At 41.3% G+C, this 18,025-nt stretch overlaps 1 protein-coding gene across 14 annotated transcripts in view; it reads left to right on the top strand.

Annotated features, from left to right (window-relative positions):
* Positions 1-18,025, top strand: part of NFIA (nuclear factor I A) — a 359,804-nt gene that overhangs the window by 323,011 nt on the left and 18,768 nt on the right. For 10 of the 14 annotated variants that reach the window (XM_054165667.1, XM_054165665.1, XM_054165673.1 and 7 more), the window contains 3 exons: positions 2,170-2,348; positions 4,971-5,136; positions 12,370-12,461. In XM_054165667.1, the coding sequence (XP_054021642.1) occupies positions 2,170-2,348; positions 4,971-5,136; positions 12,370-12,461 (437 nt within the window). The remainder of the gene's footprint in view (positions 1-2,169; positions 2,349-4,970; positions 5,137-12,369; positions 12,462-18,025) is intronic. The other 4 variants (XM_054165666.1, XM_054165676.1, XM_054165672.1 and 1 more) reach the window with 3 other exon arrangements.

Genomic DNA, 18,025 nt, shown 5'->3' with positions numbered 1-18,025 from the left:
ACTCTGAACAAAACTATTTGTCTTACAAGTGACTAAGGAATAATTAACTAGGTTTGTTTAAAAAAAAAAACAGCAACCAAGAGATAAGCCCAGATGTGCAGACAGGTTGAGCAGGCTGGGCGCACAGGTGTTTGCCTTGGCCATGGAATAACTGTCAACATTTCCATAACAAGGAGTGTGGGATATGCTGCTTCTTGTTTCCTTTTCCCAAGTGCAGCCTTGCAGACCCGGCACAGCTGTGGGAAGAGGCTGTTTTCCACTTCAGCCCACATGCCACAATATCTCACTGTTGTAAGATAGACATAACCCATGCTGTCAGATGAGTTTCACTGGGTATACATCTACTTTGACCAGAGATAGTGGAAGGCTGCCTGCTACCTTTTGGGTCCTCGTCTCCATGGTGTTGTCAGGGGTGTTTTCCTGTTTAGTACCACACATGTAGCATATGTTCCTCTTTCTGTGTATATTTTAAAGAGCATTAAGGGGAGCAGACTGGGAAGGTTTGTGGGGTTAACAAGGTGAATGGGGGAGCTTTTCATGGCAGGGATGAGAGCTTCATATTCATCCCATATCAGCACCACAGCCATGAGTGCAACTCTTATTGGTGGTGGTGTCAAAGCAATCATTCCTCTCCAGTCATGGAGAAAGAATTACATAGACCTGCTGCCCAGCCAACCCTTAATGAATGTTTACAGGATAATGCAAGAGGTTTCCTTGCTGCTCTCTCTGAGTACATGCTTTATCCACATCTTCAGGCTCTGAGTTTGCTAATGGTTTAATAATGCTTAAGAAAAAAATATTAATAAAGTGTCCTATTATTAAGCTGGCTATGAACAAGACTAAGAAGCAGATATTAGTTTTTATTTAACTGAGGGTTTCTCATAACATTCATCATGAAACAAGTGTTGCTCATTTGTATTTGATTTTAGTTACCTTTAGTTAATTTTTCAAGAAGTGCCAAAGGCTTTTTTTTTTTCCTTCCCTCTTGTATATTTTAGTTACTTCAAAGTCAGCACATGAGTTTCTGTAGGATATTACCTCCCTTGCATAGCATTTATCCTAATCAGTTATGTGTGGTGTACAAGTGCAGTATGTGCACATAGACACCCTTGAAAGATAACTAGGATAGCATGCCAAGGGAGGAACAGGGATGTAATGATGACTGGTGACAAATAATCTATGATTTGCAGATGAGCTTTTGCACCATCAGATTAATTTGCCATTCTAAAAGAGGAGTGAATTCTCATTTTAGAGGGGAAAAGGAGAATTCATAGACCTATGAGTGACAGCAGTTGCTACCCGAAGGTGACAACTCATAATGGAAAACACTGTTAGCAAAGTCCAGCCCAATACATCTTGAAGAGCAAGGAACTGGGCAAAAGTGTCACATACCACAGGACATCTTAAGGCACTTCAGCTGCAGTTGTTGTTCTTCTGAAACTGGCTGGGGGTAAAATCTCTCACTGTCAGTGGGCTTGTGTACATTACAACTTTTCACCTGCACTCTAGTACATTTTCCAGCTGGCTTGTTGGCCCATAAACTCACCAAATTAAACTTCACCCCTGAATGCAAACTGGGGGCTTTCTGAAGATTTCAGCCCAAGATTATTCAGAAACATGTAAATGCAATTTTCAAAAAGACCTTGTGACTTTGTGCATCTTCATTAGATGAAAACACATTACTTAAAGTAAATGTTCCTAAACCAAGGTGGAAAAAAAACCCCAACAGAAAGCGTTAGACCATCTTTAAGTTATCAACCATTTATAGTACATTATAAAATGAATTCATATGTGCAAATCCCAGTTATATGAAATGTCAGTTAAATCAACCCTAATCTCCCAAATACACTTTTTTATGACCTGATTGATAAGGATTGCTCTTAAGGTGATGAATAGCTTTCACTTTCACAAAGGACTGCTGGTTCCTTTATGCGTGTCCACTCAAAAGGCAGAAAATCCTTCAAAACTGTCTGGCTCCATTTGCTTTCAGGATCTAGATGAAGTGAGTGTAGGACACAATGTGGTCTAAGATGTTCACGGTGAAGCTCAGATGTATAAACAATACTGTACATTTCAAACAAAGACTAAAAAAAATCTACAGTAGATTTAAACTGTTTTTATTTTGCAAAGGCAAAACTCTATATAACTTCTTTGTTTTCTTTCCTATAGCAAGTCCACATGCAACACCATCGACTCTTCATTTTCCAACATCACCCATTATTCAACAGCCTGGGCCATACTTCTCACACCCAGCAATCCGCTATCATCCTCAGGAGACTCTGAAAGAGTTTGTCCAACTTGTCTGCCCCGACGCTGGTCAGCAGGCTGGACAGGTGGGGTTCCTAAATGTAAGGAAGCCGTTTTTCTTTCTTCAGAAGTGTTTGTCCTATGTAAAATTAACCATGGGATTATGGGATTATTTTAACAGCATGTTGCATACAGGAACACACCTTGAATAGTTGTTGGAAGGGAAAAGAAAAGGGGGGGAAATTAAAATGTGCTTCTACTGCAAAAATATTTTAAAAACCAACAAAAAGCCTCCCCAGAAAAACCACTCAACCACATTGTGGTGAAATTAACTTAAACTGTCAGAGGAGCTGGCAATACAGTGACCTTTTGGGTTCCTCCACAAATGACTTTGTTGCATGCGTTGTAACCCTAGTGGAACGAGGGTTAACAAAATACGAAGGCAGAATAATTTTTATTAATTATTTTTGACGTTCAGGGGAGAGTTGAGGGGAGAAGGAGCAGGAAAAGGGAGGGTGAGAAACAGATGTTTCAGATCAGCTAAGTTCATTAAAAAAAAAAAAATAAAAAAAACCACACCAAAAAAAAAAACCAACCCTGCCTTATAGCACTTTAGATCAAGTTGACCAGTACTTGAACTCAAGATGTTAAAAGTACAGTTTATTATGGTTTGTTATTTCTGTAAGCAGTTATCTTTTCCCCTTATCTCTATGAAAAATTAAGCAGAGATCCAAAGCTTCAAATAACCTTTTTTTTTTCTTTTTTTTTGTTCCTTTTTAATCAACTAAAGTGAATCATTTTGCTAGTATTGAAATAGCATTCCGGTCAAATACAGAATTTATAAATTTTATGTAAATCAAATCTAAAATAATGCCCTGAATATTTCATGAACTGTAATGCATGTAACTTTTCCAGCCAATGAAGTAATAACTGGCAAAATTACTGTTTCCCTCCTGACATACATACGATTGAAAGTGTTAATGAGAATTAGTTTAATTATTAGCATCTAATTTATTACACTTATTTAATAAGCTATATTGTTCTCAGCGCTTTCCCTTCCCTAGCAGAAAAAAACTGACTCTACTTATTGCAGCCAGTACTGGCTTTGAATAATGTCTGCAATATGTTAGCAGATACATTTATGTCTAGACAACAAATCAATATAGTGCTTTTCTTTTTCCTTGAGTATTCATTTGCTTAATTTATCCCAAACCGTTCAGCATTATGAACTGTTAGCACACTCACAATGAACATACAGCAGGGGTCTTCTTGGCAGGAAAGGGACCTAATTGTGAGACAAGATAGTGTTTGAGAGATGTCACTAATATATTAGTTTATTAAAGGTACTAGATGTTGGAAAAATAAATGTCCCTGAAGGATTGCTTTTACTGCAGACACCAGTAACAGCAGTCTTTGATGTCAGTGGGAGTGCTGTTAAGTTAAACGCAGATGAATCTGAGTGTTATGTATGCCCTGAACCCCTTTTTGCTCTAGCACAAATGGGATTTGCACCTACACAACTTTCAGGCCTTTTGTCAGTGCCAAAGCACTGGCAAAATGAAAACAAGGTCCCAAGCGCTTACCAGTGTGAGTATTTTGTCCCTGGTAATTCAGGCTAATGGAAACCCTAACAGGAATTAAAATATTATTTTCTTTAGCAGTACTTAGAATATGGATCTGTGTTTAAAGCTGAGCTTTTATCATCAATGGAAAAGCCAATGCTCAGTGCCAGAAGAACTGCAGAGAGATCAATTTGTAGAGTGCTGTCGAAAGTGATCTCATCATTTTTGTCACTAAAATGGAACACCTGATTCACAGGCTGTCCTACTTTCTCTTTACAACAGTATTTGGCATCTAGCTGTATGGTTTTCAAGTGTCCAGGCTGTCTTGCATTTAAAATGTAAACTTAACAAGCTGGGGGAAAGGGGTGGCTTCTTTTTTTTTCTTTTTTTTTTTTTTAAGCCTGCTTCTTGGTTTCGTAATACTTGAAAACACTTTTACTATGGGTAGGTTTTTTCTGGTGATTAATTGAAAGACCACACTTGTACAGCTGGGCCCATTCTGCCTGTGACTGACCACAGCCCAGACTACATGGAGGCAGGGGTTTGGGTTCTTTTCCCTAATGTGTAAAATGAATCAGTTCTAAGCTCAGTCATTTCTCCATATGATCCTAATGGCATCTAAACTGTGAGCTACACTATTGGTAACTCAGAAGGGATGTGGGAGAGCAGTTTAATACACACTCATTCATTTTCCTGTAATAAGATACCAGCATGACTTTTAAGACCACCAAAAATGCTTGGTTTTTCCTCTTAATGAGCAGTATCTTCAAGAAATTTTCACTCAAGTCCTAGGAACTGATATCCTAAGGGTATAACAGAGGCATGAAACTGGGGAATTTAAAGGGGTCAAAAATACTGCCTCAACCCTAACTGAGCATGAGTTAGTGACTGCAGGAAATGTAAAGAGTAGTTGAATTAATCCAGGGCATTTTAGTCCAGCTGCAAATAGGACAAAATGTTTAAAAGGGAGAATTTCCGTAGTTTCACAAGGATCACAGACTAAGTTGAAGTCAATAGAGAATGTGACCCAGTGCTTTCTTTGCCACCTCTCAAGTAATTGTAAATGTATTGCACATAGCTCTCAACTAGATTGTTATTGCTGGAGGTTCCAAATAGCTGATTTTTAGTATAATTTTTGTCTGTTTGCTTGTTTTTTGGCAGCCCAATGGTAGCAGCCAAGGCAAGGTGCACAATCCATTCCTTCCTACCCCAATGTTGCCACCACCACCTCCGCCACCAATGGCTAGGCCTGTGCCTCTGCCAGTGCCAGACACAAAACCTCCAACTACATCAACAGAAGGAGGGGCCACCTCTCCCACTTCTCCAAGTAAGTATAGACGCAGCGGGAGCCAAGGGCTAGCAGCGGCACGCAATGTGCTGTGGTCACCGTCTGTCAGCTTTTCAGAGAGGAGGACTTGGCCTAGCTCTCAGGAAGCAAGAGAGCTTTCTGTATATAATGGACAAAGTTCTCAGCTGCTTCTCTCTTAATGAGAAAATAGTTAGCTTAAGGTTACAGTTTCATTTCTGACTTTGTTGGCATCTCACATAACCACATAGGAAGGGAATCATGGCCAGTGGCTAAGCTGTGACACAGACCTTGGACCTTTGGAATCACGTATACAGTCATGAGGAGGCACGTTGGGATCTCATGCTGGGCTTTAGAGGATAGGTGCTACATGGAAGTCAGAGAGCCTCATAGAAAACATTTGCTGCTTGTACATACTGGCCTAAACTAACAATGCTTTTGAGTTCACTTCATTTATAGTTCTTTGGGGAATAAGTCTTCCTAGATTTACCCAGACATCTTTCCCTTATGACTTGGTTCCCGAGCCCTGCATTTTGGGCAAGAAGCTATGGTATTTCATGGGCCCAGGGAGAAAGCTTTAATCCTCTCTCCGCCTCCCACACGGCTCCCATATGTATTTTGTGTAGCCACAAGTCAAATATACAAATTCCTGGATACACACTTGGGGATACCACTTTGGACTCACTCTTCTGGGAAACAAATGCGATTCAGCTGGGTCTGATGCTTTAAAAAAAGTCTGGATGTTCAGGGAGTTAATTGTGAAATGATTTAATGAAGCTATGCTCAAACTGACATTTAAAAACAAAAGAGAAGCTTTCAGTGCTTTAATGGCAACTGTAGGGGACTTGTTCCACGGTGAAGGGAATCCAAATAACATCCACAAACAAAAATCAATCTAATCGAAAGAGCAAATCCCTTTGTGTGCTTTTCAAGCATATTATTTAAATGCTATATGCAACCACTGCTTGATGTGTAAAGAGGTATTCACTGTTCAGACCACGTGAAGCCTACATTTTTAAAGCTTTATCTAGTGTTCAGGAGATTTGCACAGGTTCCAGGGGGCACCTTTAAAATCTGGTAGTTCTGGAGAGTTTTGCATTGCCTTCTGCTATGCGATAGCACACAACTGCAAACTCAGCAAGATGCTCTGGCTCGCTTCAAAATTACAATGGGTTTTAGTATGAGACAGTCTGGTAAGATTGTGAACATGATCTTGTAGAACCAGGACTTCTAGAATTGATCAGCAGATTTTTGTTGAGCTGAGGAGTTGATTCATTGCCTCCCCTCCACTACTCTTTCTGATCTTAGCCCCAACACTTGCTCTATCAGGAAGTTTTGACTCTTTCTGATGGGAGATACAGTCTTTTAAGTCCTATCAATCAGATTTCAGTGGTGGAATCTAAAAGGTTAATATTTAGTCATAGTTATCATTGTGTGTATTCAGCAATGCCTTACTAGTTCCTTGTCTTCAAAACCGGGAAAATTGAAACTAGGTCAATGTGTATTTGTCATTACAGTTGTGACTCAGTTTACTGGCAGCATGTGGTGTCTAAAAAGCAAAAAAAATTCCCAACATCGTTTTAGCAGTAATCTTAAGACTTAATTTTTATGATACCATGGTCGTGTAAACAAGCTAAATGCGTGTCTGGCCTGATTCTCAGCTGGCAGGAAAACTGGTGTTTGTCAGCTGAAGTTTGCAGAACACCAGCCATCGGCATCGGCTCGGGCTGGTCACTGCGCCTCAGCATTCGGCAGACAGCTGCCACGTTAATTGGGAATTGAGGTTTTCTCAAGAGCAGCCAGTTAATGGTATTTAAACAAAAGATTAGGAAAATAATTACTGTTTGTTAATTAGCTACGCCGATGTCTAAACATATAGCTCTGTACATATTCAGGCATGCATCTTCTTTTCGGGTGACGGCTTTGAATAACAGTGACTTGAGTTGTAAAGAAGCATATAATTTAATTTAGGGACACATTTTACAGAGAAGTAGCTTATAGGAAACATTTTCTAAGACAAAATATTGCTTATATACCAAAGCCAGTGGAAGCGGCTGGCCACAAAAAGAGTAAAACCAAAGTTCCTAGGCTCACAGTGAGGGTTTTCCAGAAGGGCCCACTGGACTCCATTGAGTGTGTCAATCAGTACCAACCCTCTATTTTTGTCTGTGTTTATTTTTGCCTTAACTAAATATTAGCTCTCAAACAGCAAGTGCAGATTCACCAGAGTTTCATCAAAGCCACACACAAAAAAGGTGTTTTCCATGGTTACAAACCGCTTGAGTGCACCAGTTCTGGGAGGGTCGCTGGGTTATGGCTGATTGCCCCGCAGAGCTTGAGGATATTGGAAAGTCACTTATGCAACAAAGGCAGGAGTGATGTTAGATTTTGGCCAGACTCTCTCCTTAGCTGTGCCGAGGAGAATGAAGCCCCCCCCACACCAAGGAAATGGAGTGAAAGGGGTTGGCATTTGCTCCATTCTCCTTCCCTTTTTTGGTCTAGCAGAAAGCCCTCTGCAGAAACAAAATGCAGTTACGGCCCTACCAAAAATTGGAATATGGCCCTCCTGAGGGGTGCAGGAGCCAGGAGCAGCTGTTCAATACAGCACGGCCTCCTGGGAATGAGAGCTAAAATTCACAAGGTGGTTAATGATTCTCGGAGCAATAGTGAAACTCTCCAGCTGTGACATTAACCAAAACATGAACATTAGTGCTGTCCAAGGAAGGAAGAGCCCCTGGAGATGCACACTGGGGATTTGCTGCTACTGGGTGGCCAGGCATGCTCTGGGAGTTGAAAGTTTCAGCTATGAATACTATCCCTTTGGAAAGCCAGTGAGATGATACAATGGAGATTGGATTCAATGAGGTTTGGGAGGGTTCATTTTTCCTCTGTAAAAAGCCTTTTCAATAGAACATATCCATGATATCAGAAGCAGTCCCAAAATTATCTTATCTCAGATCTCTTCTCGATTTTGTTTGGTTGGTAACCCAGAACAAACACTACACAATATTTTCTTGAACTTGACAGTTTCTGGGTTTAATATCTCATTTCCCAAAGAAAACACCACCTCCACTACATGCCAGTTGGACTTTATCACTATCACAACTGAATCTGAGTGCTAGAATCTGTGGCCCTCATTCCAATGCAGAGTCTAAGACACTGCCATCCTGTACACCATGATTTTTATAGTGTATTTTTTAAACTAAATGTTATTTTCTAAGGTTCACAACATTAGACAGGGAGAAACTTAGCTCTTTTCCCTTGTTGGGCAAGATCATTATCAGTTAATGTCCCTTTGCACAAAGGAGTTTTCGTGTTAAACAGCATTTGTGTCAGGATGAGAAGAATGATCTTGTGACTGTAGTGCTGGATTCATACTCAGATTGGATTTCTCTCCCTTTCTCTGCTGTGCATTGACTGAGCACCCTCTGGGCAAGCCATTTTAGCTTTCTGCTCACTCCTTCCCCCATCCATAAAAAAGAGGGTGATGACCGTATCATTTAATTTGTTAGAATTTGCAGTTCCCGCTCAGACACTCAGCTGCAGAATGCATTGTGGTAGGTATTGCTGTATTGTACCATGTTCCTCTGGTTACTTCTCTCTCTACAGCTCCACAATAGCTAAACTGACTCCCAGTCCTTTGCAAAACACTACATCTCTTGATACCAAGCACATGCCCTCTTGGTCTGCAAAAGTAACCTAGTAGTAGATAACCCATTAGGTTATAGCTCACCCAAAGCATCTTTACCAACCAATAGTTGATCCTTTCAATCCAGAACAGTCTGATAAACCAGCTCCTATATTTAATAAAAATTATTTCAGGAAAGTATATTTTTAATTAACATTCTCCTACTGCAGGCAACTTTAAAATATATTCCCAAAACTGTTTGTTTGTCTTGTCTTTCATACAATTTCTTGCCATTTTGGCTAAATATCAAAGCTGTCTGTGTGAGCAAATGTTCTTTCTCTGCCAGCTCCTGTTTTGCTTGTTCCTGAAGTGAGGCATCATAGCAAATTTGTGGCATCACACTCATTTCCTTGGCTATGGGCTTTGATGTTGCAAACAATCCTTAGTGAATTCCAGTAGCAGAAAGACTAGGCTGGGCAGGAAGATGTTTTTGTGTAAGCCAAATGGGCCAGCTATCAGCTAGTGTAAGATAGTGTAGATCTAGGCAGTTCTGAAGCAAAGCTGATAAAGATCAGGAGAAGATTTGCCTTCTGTTCCTTTCTGTGCTTTGGCTTTTCCCTTGCCTGAAATGGAGTTTGAAGACCCCATCATAAGCCAGTCTTCATTGCCTGTATACTGTAATATAATGTGTGTACACTATACATATGTATGTATACTATACATATAATATGACCCAGCATTAACCCATGAAAGCAGTTTCCCCTGTCATAATCTCACAATAGAGGGATCAGAAGTGGTGAGACTTCCAGGAATCCCTCTTCCACACTGAACAAGGGTATTTATATGAAGCCAATCAGATACAGCTAGAAGCTGTGTTGGTGATGCACTAAAAAATACTCTCTAATGCTCCCTTTTCTGAACCAAATTTCACCACAACAGGAGGCACTGCTAATGTGAATTCCATGTCAGCTTAGTGTTCTGAGCCAATCTGCAAACATCTTGTGACATTTTACAGTGAAGTGGGAGTAGCCTCTTGGGAGAGTCCAATCTAAAGCCTGCTCTACATACATGTAGTTTGGGTACTTCTCACTTCTTGGCTCTAGCAGTGTAGTTATACGACCTTAAAGAAATACCAAGCTGACATCCAAGTATTTTCAGAAAGCAAGTTAAACATAGTGTGGAGCATTACAGAAGAAAGGTATACATAGTAATTCACCCAGCAAGGTTTGAGGAGACTTTAGTGCATATTAGATAGTTTTCAAATGCTTTAGAATTTTTGTTTGAACAGAGAAGCCATTTGAGACACTGTTCTGATGATTTCCCTTTGATTTTCTACCAAATATCACAGCTAAAGTATCAGCCATCAGGGAACTGTAAACAAGATCTTGAGTTCCTTCCCTTCTGAGTGGAACTTACCTGTTCCAAGGGATTAAATGGCTTCTCCACTCATTCTGCTTCCTTAAAAGTAGACCAGAAGAACTAAACAACAGATGTTTGATTTTCAAGCTTTATTTCCCCTGCTTCAGAAGGATTTTTTAGTCTTGCACAAGGCAGGGTTCAGTCGTTAGTTAAACAAAAACCCACACCTCACCGTAAAACAGTGTAGAAGAGTCTTAATATGTGGCACCAGCCACAGAGCTATACCCTTTGCAAATCTGTGGCTTCTTTGAATTATTAAGCAAATGCATGTGGTAAAAAAGGCCAGGAGAACATCTCACCAGATCTACTCAGTTCACTTTTTCCTCGATCTGCAGCTATGAGTAACCACTGGTGTACCTGCTCATACTCTAATACGCTACCCTGCAATTTGCAAAATCATCTCGGAAAGATGAATCAGTGCACTTCAAAATTCCTTTAAAGCTCTCTGAAGGAGAGGTGTTCCTTCTATGATTTCTGCAAGTACTAGCAAAGTGTGAGCTTTTTGGAATGAAAAGCTCACCTCACTGGAAACAAGTTAGAAGAATTCGTTCTTCGAAGTCAGCAGTGCCATTTCTCCCTTCAGATCAGTTGGAAATGAAGAGAGGCAGCTCCTGAGGTGCCTTCAGAGGAATGCCCTTAGAGAAAGTGAAGCTGTCTGATATTATTGTAAGAAGCAGGAGGTGTCATGAGATGTTCATGAGACTTGGGTAGAGAGAGAAGGGAAGGACATAGTCCTGCATGCTCATAGACTTGGGAACTCCTCAACAAAGGTCTTTGTGGGATGCGGAAGGTTTGCATGAGTTCAAGGGCAGACTGGGCATCCAACAGCAAGAAATCCCTTGTGGGTCATTAAATATAGGGAGTCCCTGAGCTGAAAATGACCAGAGGGTGGGAAAGAATAGGAGAAAGTAAATATGTGACCTGTTTTGACTCTTTTCTGTGCATCTGCTTATGACTTCTGTAAGAGAGAGGACAGTGAATAGGTGGAGCATTGGTCTGATCCAGTACAGCCTTAAACCAAAGGCTCGGCTCGTCCAATGTCATGCCTCTTCATCAAAACTTTTGCCTTCAGAAAGGCAACTGACTTTCATCAACAACAACTCAAGCGTCCTTCCCAGCTCTTGACTCAGTTTATTTTTCTCTAACATTGAGGCCTGAACATTATCTTTAGCCTGACTGGAATTTGGCAAGTAATTTTCCTTCTAATGTTGTTTTTTTTTGTCTCTTCATTGGATAGTTAGATTGTCTGGGGATTTTATTCAGCAGAATGTATTCCCATAAATATATTTAAAATAGGCAGAATCACTGTTTGTATGAAGGCATCTGTTTAGGTTATTTGAACTTAGATATGAAGATGCAGAAAACTGAACAAGGGAGAATATTGCATGGGGGTTTTTCAAATGAGAGGAAGCCTGAAAATGCATTGGAAGCTTTTGCATATGGAAGTACGTGGCATTGTGGACAGTTGCAGTGGAGAATATAATGCAACAATAAAATCATTAAAGTACTTCAAGTTTGGAAGTAATCTGGGTTCTTGGCTTGCCTTGCATTTAATAGCTTTACATTTATGGGAGCCTTTCCAGTTTTTAAAGGCAGCTTCAGACTGATTGCACTTACCACCCCAGTGAAACTGCAACCCATTAATTTTTTACCGAAAGGATCTTCCTAGTTTGTCAAACACATCAAGTGAACATTTTAGAGAGTGCAGACTACAGCAGTATGAAAACCAAAACTTTTGGTTGAGAGAAAATGCTGGATTAGCATGAAATAAGGGTCTGGTTCTGTGAATGAGCTCCTCAGTCATTTCACAGCTATACAAAACCCCATCAAAACCAGAGTTACCACATATTTGAATGAAATCAGTCAGACAGTACCTGTAGAAGTCTCTTGTGCTTCCCAGTATGGAAGTGCTCAGAGAGGTTCTTCTCTGGGATGGAGAGCAGCACAGGTGGCCCCAGCACACTTCTCCTGAGTGCACATCATTGCCATCCTGCCTGGCGAGGAGCAGCCCAGTCCCCTATGTGTTGATCTCCCCATCATTAAGACCAAGCCTTTCCAGTGTCTAAAACCAAACTCTCGCTCTCTAAAACGTTTGCACATTTCTATGTTAAACATCTGCTTAGGTGGCTCTGAGACAGTGTGTTTTGGTGTTGTTCGTGTGCAATCTAGTGCCGCTTCCTCAACGCATGTGTCCCTTCCCTTCACAGCCTACTCGACACCCAGCACCTCCCCCGCAAACCGATTCGTCAGTGTTGGACCACGGGATCCAAGCTTTGTAAATATCCCTCAACAGACTCAGGTGGGCCGCTTTCGACTTCTCTGTATGCCTGCAGCCTCTTCTTCTTCAGTGTACTCTAACGTGTCCCCGCGGAGCCAGCTGCATTGCCGCTGTCACTTCACCCACATGGTCTCAGTAACTACAGTGAAATGTCACCTGCAGTTTGTTTGTCTGTTGTGTTTTTTTGGGCTTATGTAGTAATACGCTGCTTTCGTAACTGGAAAGATCTCTCTTGCTTGCTAAGATATTGGCTTCTAGCACACAGGAGTTTTGTTGTTCCTCTAGGACTGGGTTTTCAAAGACTTTTGCTCCAGCCCATTCCCCAAGGCAGGGCATTTAATTGCATACACAAACAGCTCAGAGAGACCACTCAGCTAACAGCACACCTTAGTCCCCCAACAGATGCAATTTGAGACTGCTCCAGTGCCTTCCACATCAAAAAAATAGATGCCAGTTCCTAGATGGCCATTTGGATGGTGGGCTTTGAATGAGCAGGAGATTCTGCAATTGCAAGCACATCTATTTCTTTACACAAAGAGAAAAAAAGTCCAGTCAAGGCAGGCCTGTAAAGCTGGGTTAAGTGAATTCATAGTCCTGCTATGGTCAAATCAGAAGCTCAAGTAAACATTTGTGTTTCTTTAGGAGAAGGACGAGGTTTAAATGTGCTTTTTCCAAGCTGTATCAGATTCCCAGGGTCGATTAAGAAAATAGTTGTTGGCAGTTTTGTTAGCAGCTAATTTGAGCCAGATGTTGAGAAAATTAAGTCTGTGCCTAATATCACGTTATCACAGGAGAGAAGGTATAGAAAAGTGAGCAGAAGGAGTGCTGTAGGACAACTGTAGTTTGTAGTTTTAAGTGATTGCTTGCCTGTGTTACAATACTTTTAAAGGTCAACAACAAGAGATATTTATCATTTGGGTTTGAGCTGGTTGTGATGACTAAAAAGTAATAATTCAAGTGGCTAGTGAATTGGGGAGTAGGACTCTTAGCTCTTGTAAGTTCTTTCTAATTGTTTATATGCATCTGAATAATTAGTGTACAGATTAATGGCTGTCACAGTCTAAGTACGAAGGCAGACTCCTTGTTGCGATGACTTCAGCACCTACACTGTCAATGACACACAAGTCACTCATTACTGAAGGTTTTCAGTTTACAGGGCTGCAACCAGAGGCCTGTGAACGCAATGTGTTTTCTTGCTATCTGGTCTTTGTGTACCATTTGTTAGGGGCTTTAGTTTATAGCTCTGTCGACAGCACAGGTTAAACTACATCGAATCTCCAACCTTCTCTGCATTAAACAGGGTCACAGAAAGTACACCAGCAGTACAGAGCAGGGTTTTTAACCCATCAGGTTCTGGGGTCTTTTTTCCTGCCTTAACAAAATGCAGCCTCCACCCCACTTTTCAGTGCTTCTCCTTCATTCAGTTCATGTACGTGACAAGTTTTCCCTGCTTTTGTGTGTGAATGGTGTTTCTCCAGACAGTTTGGAAGCAACGTGAATACACAGAAGTACACTGGAACTGGGAAATAGGAAAGTTAAGGTGTACTGCTAAAGTCCTTAAGCATTTGGTCTTTTCCTTCATAGCTCAGGAAACTTGAAACCCTTTGGAGAATGCTACTTACCTTTTCCAGAAGACCTGAAAAATTACTAGTTGGTAAATTGATTCTGTAGTAAGGCACAACAGTATTAAGTCTCCAAAATATTTTAAACTTACTTCCATCCTGCAGCCTAAGTTTCCCAGCTAAGTTTGTTGACTGTAAACCTTTATCCTCTTTATTTATGACTTAAATCATTTTAAAGTGCTCTAGCCTTACTTTAAGTGCTTCTATGTAATGCAGCATAGTGAATAACAATGCTGTACAGTGAAAAACAATACTCAAGCACAGCTTTCAATTAAAGTCAAACGTGCTGCAGTGGGTAAGGAGACTGACTTCCAGTCTCTGACTCCAGCTGCCATCTCCGTGCTTCTATACATCATTACACCACCACAACCCACTTGATATTAAATATATAATTTATCAGAAAAACTCACTACTTATTCATGAAACTGCTCTGAACTTGACTGTGTTTTAAATCAGAGAAGTGAGGTAAAAATTACTAATTGCAATGACTTGGGGTTTATTTAGTGTTCCTCTAAACAAAGACATGCTTTTATACTCTTCTTGCAGAGCATTAGTGTATAGGATGATCACTAAGGATATTTTCAAAATGAAAATATAAAAGCACACAGAAGTGTGTATTAAAAGCAGCTGGAGTGGCTGCTTTCCATCAGGATTTTTATGGTACATTCAGAGTCAGCCTAAGTGAGGACCACTAACTGCCAGGCCACACAGCTGCCTTAGACAGAAGGAAGCAGTGAACACTCAGAGCTTCTGAAAGCTGAGCTTAAATATAAGGGTTAAACAACTCTTTACTGTTGGAACAACAGAATAAAAATGAAGACTGTATCTGAACATCAGCTTTTTGAAAATTATGGCCCAGCTACAAGCCCTAAGAAAGCCTTATGGTCAGCTTTTTGGTGGCTCTGATTTTGTCCTCCAAATGGTTGGGTCATTTGACTACAGGCCCTAGTTCCACACCATTGTTACTGGTTTTGAAATGCCACAAAAGTGAGTCCATGCACAGGGAGGTGACAGCACCATTCAGCAGAAGTCACATTTCCCATACATGGGCATTCACAGGCTTTCCCAGAACACTGGAATAAAATTGCAGACAAATGTACAACAGCGTGGCTGGGTTTGAGCAAGGAGCATTCTGTCCTGAGCTGTTTTTAAACAACCAAACCCAGTACATGCCTTTCTTAATGGGCATTATAGAATTTGTATAATATTTTAGTTAGGAAAAGGCCATCTTCCTGTGTCAACTAAGGTTACAGCAGCATGACAACTATATGATAGAAGAGACTAGGAAATAACCTGCTTTAAGTCAGTAGTTCTGATTCAGTAACAAAAGCCCCTGAAGGGCTGTTGGCTTTGCCTGGTTCAGAACTTTACAGTGGGTTTGTTTTTTTCCTGTGCTGCCTCTGCTCACCCCATCCATCACTCTGCCACTCCAGTGGCTCACTGCATAATTGTCCTATCTGGGGGGTTATATGAATCTAAATTTCTGTTTGAGCTATTAGAAGAAACACTTGACTTGGCATCCTCCGTATATGTTGACAAAAAGGCGCAGGTGTTGTAACCTTTGCTTGATAAATCATTTACTTTTGCTACTTGACTCACAGGCAAGATGGGGGCATCAGCTTTTTAACTGCCTTTTCCATATGCAAATCAGAAATACAGTATGCCTGGGACACACTGGCTTTAGTTTCAAAAGCAAGCTGGTCTAGATACCTCATGACTAAGTAATAGATACGTCTCTCGTATTGCCAAGGACTTGTAATAAGGAGAGTGGCAGAGGAATGGGAAAGTCCCATCACATTAATTAGGGAGTAGCCTATCACTAGCAACAACACTAATACAGGCTTCTGAGTTTTGGGTTGTTGTTTGTTTGTTTGTTTTTTCCTAACCAAGCGACAAAAGCAATTGTGAAACATAGGATATGTGCTCAGAGTACGTGCAGCTGGTAACAGTAAACTGGCAACCTGCTCTTTGTGACCAGAGTTTGCCTTCACTCCCCACTCTGAGCAATGTTTGCTGATCTTTAATGCTTTCACTTTGCTCTATAGAACAAAATTCCTTTAGGGATCAGCATGCCGTGCTCACTGTGCTGCAGCTCCACTTCACACTAAACATTGTTTACTAGGCTGAGTCCTGTTTGCTACCTACTTACCCTGCATCTTCCTGGAAATTGTACTTCGGATGCTAAAAACAGCTCCTAAGCAACACGTGCCTGCTCCAGCTAACCCCTGCTACCTGCCAGCAGCCTGTGTGCTGGAAGGTTACAGTGAGGTTATGAAGATGCACAGAGCAGAAACTGCCTCCTGCTGCAGGCACCTAGGTAGAGGATCAGCTCCTTTACAACCTGTGAGAAACTGTATGGTTTTCTTCTCTACTTGGGATAGAAAGTGTATCATGCACCCTCTTGTCCAGCTGTTTCAGAAAACATCCTCTTTAATCTAAACATGCTTTGTATTAGGTTCATGCTACTTAGTTTCTAAAATTCAGTTAAGCACAAAACCAGATCTTTATTCCCTTACTGTTCTCTAGGAAAAGATGAAACTATTTTCTAGAAGAAGTAGACGCTCTTTCTGCTTCTGCCTCTGCACAATCCCAAAGCTACAATCAGATCAGGTATAGTAAGGCAAGGTCTTGTCTTTTCAGACTTTCCCTAGTGATGCCCTGGAGCCACCCAGCTACAGTGGTGCTTGGGGTAGAGCTCATCCCTTGTAAGACAAAATAATTGAAACAAAAGGCTCAAACTTACCTAGCACAACAAAGTATAAGACAAATCCCCAAAGTCAAACAAGCTTATCTAGGCAGAAAGACAAGTCTGAAAAGCAGCAAGGTCAGAAGCACAGCCACACTCTTGCTACCAACCTTATGAAGACCCACGTAGCAAAATGGACATTGTGAACCACATCCAGAGTAAGTCAGGAGGGGGGAATAGTGACGTTTAGCAAAATGTTTATAAGTAAGGAAACTGCTAACTTCTTTAAGTTAGCAGTTCTACCTGCATGGATGCCTTCCTGTGTGATCTGGTATAGGTGCTTCTACTCTGGCAGGGGGGTTGGACTGGATGATCTTTCAAGGTCCCTTCCAACCCCTAACATTCTGTGATTCTTTAGATCTGCATTCATGAATTAGACAGTGGTATCTTTATAGCTGCTTCTTTCAGGCTTTTATTTATCTCTAAAAAACCCACCCTATGCCTCAGGTGCATATACAAATCTAATTGTACAATTACTTTCCTTTTGAGAGACTATTTTTGCTTGCCCATGATCCTTTTAGAGAGCAAACTGCAGCCTGCAATTTTTCACCGGCAGCATTTTAAAACAAAGGGCATGAGAAAAAAATGAGCTTGATGCTGTGTCCTGTAGGTTAGCAGATGTGAGCTCTGTCAGACTAAGGAGGGAGGCAAATTCCAGAGTAGATGGTCCTTCTGTGATAACAGCCAGTTACTGCTGCCTAGATGCTTATTTTGGAGGAGTGTGGCACAGGTGATGCCCCTCACCGCGGCTGGAGGTGGCACAGGCTGGGGGGAGGCAAGGAAGCAGCCCCAAAGGTAGCAAGGCCCAAAAGCATATAGGATTCATAGATCAAAGTCAGCACCTTGAATAGAAGCTACTGCAGCTTCTCCAGAGCGATCGCTCCTGCAGCTGAAAACTGTGTAGCTGTTTTGTGCCCAGGTTTCATTGCCACCCTATGGAAGAAAGAAACCAGTGCACACAGCACACATTCGGCTTTTAACAAACCAAACGTGTGCCCTGCTTTACAGGGATTTTCCATTTTTGCTTCTCACTGACCCCCTGCCATAGTGCCTTGCCCTTTGCATCATCAGGAGGGGACGCAGAGCTGCTGGGCTCCCACTCCACCCATATTGATGTGCTTTATTAATGAGTACCACAAGCTGCCTGTCCGTCTCTGCCTCTGCACCCTGCTCATTCTCTCCAGTTTCCCAGCTCCCAGGAACGGCTCTGGTCAGAC

The sequence above is a fragment of the Dryobates pubescens genome, chromosome 11 (assembly GCF_014839835.1).
Source record: "Dryobates pubescens isolate bDryPub1 chromosome 11, bDryPub1.pri, whole genome shotgun sequence".
NCBI classification, from domain to species: Eukaryota; Metazoa; Chordata; class Aves; order Piciformes; family Picidae; genus Dryobates; species Dryobates pubescens.
The sequence above is the reverse complement of the archived record's forward strand: the minus strand, read 5'-3'. Positions and strand labels throughout refer to the sequence as shown.